The 9,325-nt window shown below is 46.6% G+C and overlaps 1 protein-coding gene across 1 annotated transcript; it reads right to left on the reverse strand.

Annotated features, from left to right (window-relative positions):
• Positions 1–309: 309 nt before the first annotated feature.
• LOC119307844 (metacaspase-1-like) lies at positions 310–1,852 on the reverse strand. The gene is made up of 3 exons (XM_037583932.1): positions 1,482–1,852; positions 1,056–1,386; positions 310–975 (listed from the first exon to the last, which is right to left on the reverse strand). Exons 1-3 carry the CDS (start codon positions 1,813–1,815, stop codon positions 588–590), a joined length of 1,053 nt encoding a protein of 350 aa, XP_037439829.1. The 5' UTR covers positions 1,816–1,852; the 3' UTR covers positions 310–587.
• Positions 1,853–9,325: the final 7,473 nt, after the last annotated feature.

The following is a 9,325-nucleotide window of genomic DNA, read 5'->3' on the forward strand; positions in this document are numbered from 1 at the left end:
CATAAAATACTGCAAATGAAATATGCTACTCCCACCAATCCATATAGTAGTGCTTCCTCCATTTCTTTTTAGTTTGTATATAAAGTTCGGTCAAAGTCAAGTTTTGTAAAGCTTGACCAACTTTGTATTGAAAAATATCAACATTCACAATATGAAATCAACGTTATCAGATGCACCATGAAATGTATTTTCATACTATATAGTTTTAGTATTGTATATGTTTATACTTTTTTATATAAATTTAGTCAAACTTTGTGTAGTTTAACTTTGACCAGATTTTATATGCGGAGTAAAAAGAAACGGAGGGAGTACTAAAGTTGTGACAGTTAATATGGATAGGAAAGAGTAAGATTTTTTTTAGGTCGAAAGAGTAAGATAATTGACATGTACTACGAACATAAAGTTCATTCAGAAACATGAGACTTCTCTGCGACTAGGCCTATGGCAAGGACTTAATCCTGCGACGCACTAGTTTTATTTACCCATCACCACGCTGAGAAGGCTGAGACAGAATTACTCAACGAGCTTGCGTCCGCTGTAGCATGCATTTAGATGGCAGTTCCAGCGGCTGACACATCTTGTTGATTTTATAGCATAAATGTCTTCCGGTTGATGTCGAACTTGTCGGACGAAGACAGTTGAGGTTCCTGCACGCCACTGAAGTTCACCACCTTTCGGACGTGCGGTAAGATCGACGCCGGGAGGTCGCAGTGGATCTGGCTGTCGCGGTTGCAGTCTACGAGGATCGCCTTTGTCTTTTGAAGCAGCTGGCCGTAGGTGGGCGGCCGATGCGCGAACCACGCCGCGGCGAAGAAGCTGTACGTCAGGGCTCCCATGGCCATGGTCTCATGGCCGTAACCATCCTGCGCATCTTCATCGTCAGTGCAGCCGCTGATCAGGATGGCGTGACCGCCGCTCGTGTTCTTCCAAGCGCCATTTGGAGCGCTGTGATCCATCCACAGGGGTTTCCCGTTCCTAAATAATATTGTCGGAGTGTTAATGATAGTGCAATCAATGGTGCACGTCTGATTTACTGAAAGTAGTAGCAGTGGTACTTTTTTATCTGGAAAAGGTTGGGGAGATCAAGGACGGTGCCGCTGCGGCAGGCATCGGTGATGGCGTGGAGCGTGACGCCCTGCGCGAGCGGGCGGACGATGGCCTCGTTGATCTCGTCGTCCAGGATGGCGCCGTTGAGCTGCCAGTCTAGCGGGCAGATGACCTCGTCTTGGCCGTCCTGCTCGTCGCCGTCCTTGTCTTCCTCCTGATCGCCGTGGCCGGAGAAGTGGAACACGAGGGAGTCCCCGGAGCTGCATCCATGCACCAGCCACCGCATCGCCACTAGGATGTTGGACCTTGTTGGCCTGCTGTACGGGTCGCGCTCTTCATCTGTGCGTAGCATTAGCAAGAGCAAGGACATGAACTCGAACTCGAAGTAGAGAAAAAACAGAACGAGGCTTGGTGGATGCGAGTCTTTCTCTTACCGGTAAGGACAAGGATGCAATCGCTTGGGAAGCCGTACTTGAGGGTGAGCAGGAAGCTCATGCATTTGACATCGTTGATGGGGCCGGGCAGTTCGGCCGTCGTTCCAGTGTAGTTGATGCCGACCAAGAGAGCGCGCTTGTTGCCGTACACCGGCGGGTATCCCGGGTGCGGCCTCGTGCGGCCAATGTTGGTGAACACGTTCCTGACGAAGCCGACGGCCCCGTGCACGGCGCCGTGCCGTTCGACACGCGCCGCCCTGCGGCAGTGCGCGCACTGAGCGGAGCTCGCGCCCCGTGTGACAGCGAAGCGCGCGCCGCACTGGCCGCACTCCATGGCTACTGGCCAGCGGCTTGTTCTGCCTCTACCTCGGCCTCTGCCTTGCCTGCCTCAGTGACTCGGCTCCATGTCCCTTTTATAGCGCCTGCCCAAGTGAGGCGCAAACGGCAAGGCTTTGCATAGATGTTGAGCATATTAGCGGGAGAATCCCTTCCGGATTTCTTTAATGGGAGAATCGCATGCACTGCAGCACGATGAAGATTAACAAATTAACGGCGTGGAAGAAGTTGGCATAGGATTCCGGCCGGTAACCACTGCCATAAGAAAGGGAGATATGCGACAATGCCACATTTCGCGTTGAAGTCCAGAGCTTTGCTGACTGATATAAGGCAGTATGATTACAACTAACACTATTTAATTTGCAAGCTAGGTTCCACGCCTAGCTTGGCTACTCATATCATTGCCAGGACTACGCCACTATCTGCACGTTGGAGGGTTAGATCAGGGGGAGTATGGTTCACGTTCCTGCCTTTTTTTTTTCTTGTTTTGAAAGAGGGATAACATATTCGGGTCTCTGCATCAATTGATGCACACAACACTTAATTATTTGTGCAAAATGTTTACAACATCCAGATAATAAAGTTGACATAAACACCACACTTGGCAGTATACCTGGCCATACCTCGGGCCGGGCCGGGCCTAGCCAAGCCCGACACAAAAACCCAAGCCCGGCCCCTGCCCAGCCATCGGGGCTAATTTTTGGGCCCAAGCCCGGCCCGCGCGCATAAGAGCCCGCCGGGCCTCGGGCCGGGCCCCTTCAGAAAATTGCGAAAACGCCGGGCCCGGGCCCTTCTGGCTCAAAACTTAGGCCCGGCCCGGGAGCAGCGTCAGGTCGGGCCGGGCTGCCCATGGCCAGGACTAATTGGCAGAAAGAGAGAAAAATAACACAGAAGTAAACACAAGATATAAAGCTTCATTTATCACAAACCCTCTTACTAGGCCGCAACCCATATAGCCTGAGCAAAGCCCGGATGTCGGTATCCCATCGGTTGCACTCAAAGACCATAAACGGCCGGCTCTTGTCCTACCAAATAAATGACCACACGTGGATCCAATTGATAGCCTTTTTTTATGAATTGAATTCATAGCCTTGGGAGTGATGCAAATTGTTTGGAGCTTTTGATATGGTAAACACACACAAAAGATACATTAAACACACCATCATTGCAACAATTCTATATAGCCAGGAGTAAATTGCAAACCCCAACCCCGATTTGAGCCTTACTATTAGGACGAATACCCTCGAACCAATGGCCAAACATATTCAAACTACTCCTAGGTGGTGGTAGATTGAAAGCGACATGAACTGTATGCCACAATAGTTTAGACAGAAGGCATTACTCCTATAAAGGATTGGTGCGGAGCTCCCTACGGTCATCCCCATGGACACTACACCAACTCCCTAAGCACCAAGTGGAGCGATGACGAGAGCTCGTGCATGTACCTTTGAACATGAGGGGAACTCGATCCTTAGTGATTCTCCTTTAACTATGTGCGAGACATGGCTACTACCTAAGGCGGAGACGCTATGTGTAATAAGGTACCAAGATGACGATCAAGGAGAAGCTAGGAGGGATGGGCAAGATGGCATAGAAGCGGAGCAAGAGGATCAAGAAGGGAAGCTGCAGGAAAATTGCGGCCTTGGACATTCGGTAGATTCACCAATGCATAGAGGAGCCCCTAGACAAGTTGTTGAAGCCCAAGTCTAGAGCGGACGGACATCCGGTGCACACCGGGCATCCGGTAGCTCCCGAAGGACCGGACATTCGGTCGGCACCGAAAATCCGATGACCCCTATCCAGAACCCCAAATGGCGAATATTACCAAAAGTCCGACGCTCACCGGACATCCGGGCTCTCCAGAGCCACCGGAGATCCAACGACCACCGTACATCTGGCCCCAACGAGCCACCAGATACCAGTAACCACTAGACACCCAGCTCTGCTTGTGTGAAATCATTCGGGTTCTGACCCATGTACCCCCTCCCTCTCTGTATACTATAAATACCCCTTAATTTGGATGGATTAGAGCTGGCAAAGCATATGAGATGAACTAGAGAGAGCTTTGATCCTTTACCTACTTCATTGTAGTCCAAGACCTCGGTTGGAGAAGACCGCCTTGTGAATTCAAGACCTCCTCCCTTAGGGTTGGAGAAGACTACCCCCTCAAGGCCTCAAATTCTCCATGGATTTGGGAAGAACTACCTCTTTTACTTGTTCCTTTTGTTGATTGTGGATCTATGTGCTTATATGGGATTTTCTGGAGGTAGTGGATGTGTGATTTGATTCTTATTTGAGTGTTTTACTTCTTCTTGTTATTGTGTTCATACTTCTCCACCTCCGAGTGTTATAGGGAACCCTAGGGTAATTCCCACCAAAAATAGTCATACCCAATTTCTTGCAATTTGTTGATTTTGTTGATTTGGATCCATGGATTTCTTGTATTGAGAGTGGGTCTAGGAGTGCGAACTTGTGGTATGGTGCCTATTTTTTAAATAAAACTAAAAAGCCATATATAGAAGTTTTAAAAAAATCCATCGAAGCTTCTATACGTTCACTATGGATCCATGAAATTTTGTTTTGACAAAATGTAATTTGTAAGTTGTACAAAAAACTTCTAGGCCCAAAACAAAAAAATGGCCCATTTAAAAAAATATTTGTCTTCTCTCTATACGCCAATTGTGAAATTAAAATGTTGTCAAATTTTAGACATGTGTAGTATACATGTGTGTGTGTGTGTTTCTACAAAAAAACTCAAATATTTTGCGTTGTAGAAAATGGTTTTTTGAAAAAGGGCACCATGGTGCCTGAACACTTCCCACCTTTTTTCCCACGAAATCCTGCCCATCCACCCAAAGGCCAATGCTACACGTCAGCCGAAAGTGCAACTAATCCCCAGATGGTTTTGGTAATTCATAACAACATATAGCTCATTGAACTAATGTCCATTCAAGATAAATATTTCAGGAAGTTCAGTGAATGGCATGGCATGGACTAGAGATGTGGACCCCTCAAAATGCTAAGGACATACATTGGCAAAATCTCAAGACTCTTCATCTTTATTTTAGTGATCCAAGATCACATTGAGTCCATAGAAAAGCCAATACTATTAAAAGGAGATGAGGTGTTGTTTAATGGCTTGCTTGCTCAAATGCTTAGTGATATTGCTCCAAAACTCTCAACCACTTTCTCCATCCAAAACCTAAACTCCAACTCGGCCCGCCTGATTATTTCTATCCGGCGCCACTGAGTTCATATGACATAGCCACAGCCAGAAACCAATTTGGTCTCACCGATACAGATCTCGGTCTCACCAAGATGGCCTTGGCAGCGCTCTATGACTTGTTGCATTTATTTCGGTCTCACCAAGTTTATGCAATCGTTCTCACTGGGTTGGTTTGACAGACACTCTGTTGGTTGTTGCTTCACTTCGGTTTCACCGAGTTGATGCAATCGGCGCCACCGAGTTGATGTTTTCCCTAAGTCCTAGCACATCGGTCCCACCGAGATTCCTAACGTTCACATTTTTCAACTGATCAATGCCACTGAGTTTAACCATTCGGTCTCACCGAGATGAGTCGTAACGGTTGGATTTTGCGTGGAGGCTATATATACCCATCCACCCCTTCTCCATTTGTGAGAGAGCCATCAGAACGTGCCTACACTTCCACTACTCATTTTCTAAGAGAAAACCACCTACTCATGTGTTGAAATCAAGACATTACATTCCTACCACAAGATTCTTGATTTCTAGCCTTCCCCAAGTTGCTTTCCACTCAAATCATCTTTCCACTGTATCCAAATCTGTGAGAGAAATTTGAGTGTTGGGAAGACTATATCATTTGAAGCACAAGAGCAAGGAGTTCATCATCAACACACCATCTATTAACTTTTGGAGAGTAGAGTCTCCTAGATTGGTTAGGTGTTGCTTGGGAGCCTCTGATATATTGTGGAGTTGAACCAAGAAGTTTGTAAGGGCAATGAGATCGCCTACTTCGTGAAGAACTACCCGAGTGAGACAAGTCCTTCATGGACGATGGCCATGGTGGGATAGACAAGGTTGCTCCTTCATGGACCCTTCGTAGGTGGAGCCCTCCGTGGACTCGTGCAGACGTTTTCCTTCGTGGGTTCAAGTCTCCATCAACGTGGACGTACGATAGCACAACCTATCGGAACCACGCCAAAAATCTTCATGTCTCCATTGCGTTTGCCTTCTCCAAACCCTTCCCTTTACCTTCATATGCAATGTTTACTTTCTGCTGCTATACTCTTAGAATTGCATGTGTAGGTTGATTGCTTGACTTGTTCTAGTTGCTAAAATCTGCCCACAACTAAAATTGGGAAAATGATAGATTTTTATTTGGTCAAGTAGTATAATCACCACCCCCCTAGACATACTTCCGATCCTACAAGTGGTATCAGAGCTTTGATCTCCATTAGCCTTGATTTTCATATCTTTTGTAATCATAGCCTTGGTTTCACAACCTAAGAGAGTATGGCGTCTAGCGAGGGAAATTACCACCGTTGAGGTCCTTACTCTGATGGTACTAATTTTGCTAGGTCGAAGCATAAGACGAAAATGCATATTCTTGGTCATAACCCCGCCGTTTAGGCTGTTGTTCGTATTGGCTTGCAAGGTGAATACTTTGAAGATGGTAGAGAACCAGATCGTGAAGCCACTGCAGATGAATTGAAGATGTTGCAATAAGCTTATGATATTCTCTTCAATGGATTGTGCCCTGAAGGATTCAACAAAATCAGTCGCCTTGAGAATGCAGAGGAAATTTGGGGTACTTTGGTCGATATGCACGAAGCTGCCGAGTCCATCAAGGAATCCAAATTGTATGTGCTCCAAAGACAACTTGACAAATTCAAAATGAAGGATGATGAAGGAGTCGCTGAATGTACTCTAGGCTTGCTCTCATCACAAATGAGATTGCTGGCTTAGGAAGTGAAGAGATGAGCTACAAATTCATCATCAAGAAGATCCTTAGAGCCTTGGATGGAAAATATGATACCGTGTGCACATTGATCCAAATGATTCCCAAATACAACGATCTCAAGCCAACGGAAGTCATTGGTAGAATTGTTTCTCATGAGATGCCACTCAAGGATAAGGATGAGCTCCACAACAAATCAAGTGGTGCTTACAAAACTTCAAGTGATGCTCCTACAACATCAAGTGACAAGATAGTCTCCAATGAAGAATTAAGCTTAATGGTGAAGAACTTCAACAAATTCTACAAGAATAGAAGAAAAGAGAGAAGTTCCAAGTCAAGGTCCCACAATGACAAAAGATCTTCTAGTCATGATTGAAATTGCTACAATTGTGGAAGACCCGGAAACTACTCCAATGAGTGTATGGCACCCTACAAGAAAAGAGAAGACTCGCCTAAAAGGAGGAGTAGAAGAGGTGAATCACCTCCAAGAGAGAGAGGGAGTAGAGATGAGCGTTATGAACGAAAATCCTCTTATAGAAGCAAGTATTCAGAAAGGAAGGACAAGTAATCAAAGAGCTACACAAGACGAAGAAATCAAGCTCATGTTGGTGAATGGGTATCCAGTTTCAACTCCGATAACCACTCCAAGAGAAGATATCACTCCGACTCCGGATATACTCAAGATGAAGGTGTTGCCGGTTTTGCACTAGTGTCAACCAACTCCTATGACATATTTGACGCACCAAATGCAGGAATTGGAAGATGCTTCATGGCTAAAGGCCCCAAGGTATCACGCCATGAGTATGTTGATTTCAATAGTGATGAAAATGATTTGCTAGGTGATGATGATTTCTTCACAAAACTAGTGATGAAAACTATGATGAGCTTGCTAGTAATCATGCTAATCAAGATGAAACGAATGACAATGAGAAGAAGGAGATTGAGCATCTAACTAAAGAACTAAACACTCTTAAGTTAGCTCATGAAACAACTCTAGAGGATCATAGAGAGCTCCTAAGAACTCATGAGAAGCTATGCTTCGAGAAGCTAAATTTACAGCAAGATCATGGGTTTCTAAAAGTTATCAATGATGATCTTCGAAAGTTCTTCTTACATTGCCAAGCGTGTACTCTTGTGTACTTATATGCCACAAGTTAAATCTAGCAACAAGAGCAACAAAGATTCTTCCTCTAGTAATAACAATAATCATGCTAAATCTATTAATGTTGCTTCTAGTATTTCTCTTGATTCCACTAATGACTCTTGAGGGAGTTCAGGATTAGGGGGTCCTCGGACAGCCGGACTATATGCTGATGTCGGACTGTTGGACTATGAAGATACAAGATTGAAGACTTCGTCCCGTGTCCGGGTGGGACTCTCCTTTGCGTGGAAGGCCAGCTTGGAAATTCGGATATGTAGATTTCCTTCTCTGTAGCCGACTCTGTGTAACCCTAGCCCCCTCCGGTGTCTATATAAACCGGAGGGTTTAGTCCGTAGGACATGAACAATCAGAATCATAGGCTAGCTTCTAGGGTTTAGCCTCTATGATCTCGTGGTAGATCAACTCTTGTAATACTCATATCATCAAGATCAGTCAAGAAGGAAGTAGGGTATTACCTCCATAAAGAGGGCCCGAACCTGGGTAAACATTATGTCCTCCGCCTCCTGTTACCATTAGCCTCAGACGCACAGTTCGGGACCCCCTACCCGAGATCCGCCGGTTTTGACACCGACATTGGTGCTTTCATTGAGAGCTCCACTGTGTCATCACGGTAAGGCTTGATGGCTCCTTCAATCATCCGCAACGATGCGATCCAGGGTGAGGTTTTCCTCCCCGGATAGATCTTCGTATTCGGCGGGTTCGCACTGCGGGCCAACTCGCTTGGCCATCTGGAGCAGATCGATAGCTGCACCCCTGGCCATCAGGCAAGGTTTGGAAGCCTGAACTACACTACCGACATCCATGGAGACTTGATCTTCGACGGATTCAAGCCCATGACAGTTGCGCCGTATAGTCACGATGAGCATGACTTAGATCTGCCATCGGACGGCGTTCAGGAGATCACACCTGCAGCTGCCTCAGCTCTAAATCTGGAGCAGATCATGCCAGCCGAGGATGGGTGGATGGACCCCGCCACGGAGGCCGCACACTCAGCGGTGATAGAGCTGAACACAGACTTCCCCCCAATGAGGTCTACGTCATCGACCCTCGGACTCGTCTCCGGCCAAGGCTCCGAACCGCGTGCATCCGTGCCCATCGAGCCTGATTGGGCACCGATCATGGAGTTTACCTCCACGCATATCTTTTAGCACTCGCCCTTCGGCGACGTGCTATACTCATTAAAATCTCTCTCCCTGTCAGGAGACTCTTGGCCGAACTATGTCCGGCTTGAGTGGGAAGCGGACGATGAAGAAATTCGTTACCCACCCACCACCCACTTAATAGCCACTATCGACAACTTAACCGACATGCTTGATTTCGACTCCAACGACATCGACGGTATAGACAACGATGCCGGAGAAGAACAGGAACCACCGCCCACAGGGCGCTGGATAGCCACCTCATCA

This window comes from Triticum dicoccoides, chromosome 5B (assembly GCF_002162155.2).
Source record: "Triticum dicoccoides isolate Atlit2015 ecotype Zavitan chromosome 5B, WEW_v2.0, whole genome shotgun sequence".
In the NCBI taxonomy this organism is placed as follows: domain Eukaryota; kingdom Viridiplantae; phylum Streptophyta; class Magnoliopsida; order Poales; family Poaceae; genus Triticum; species Triticum dicoccoides.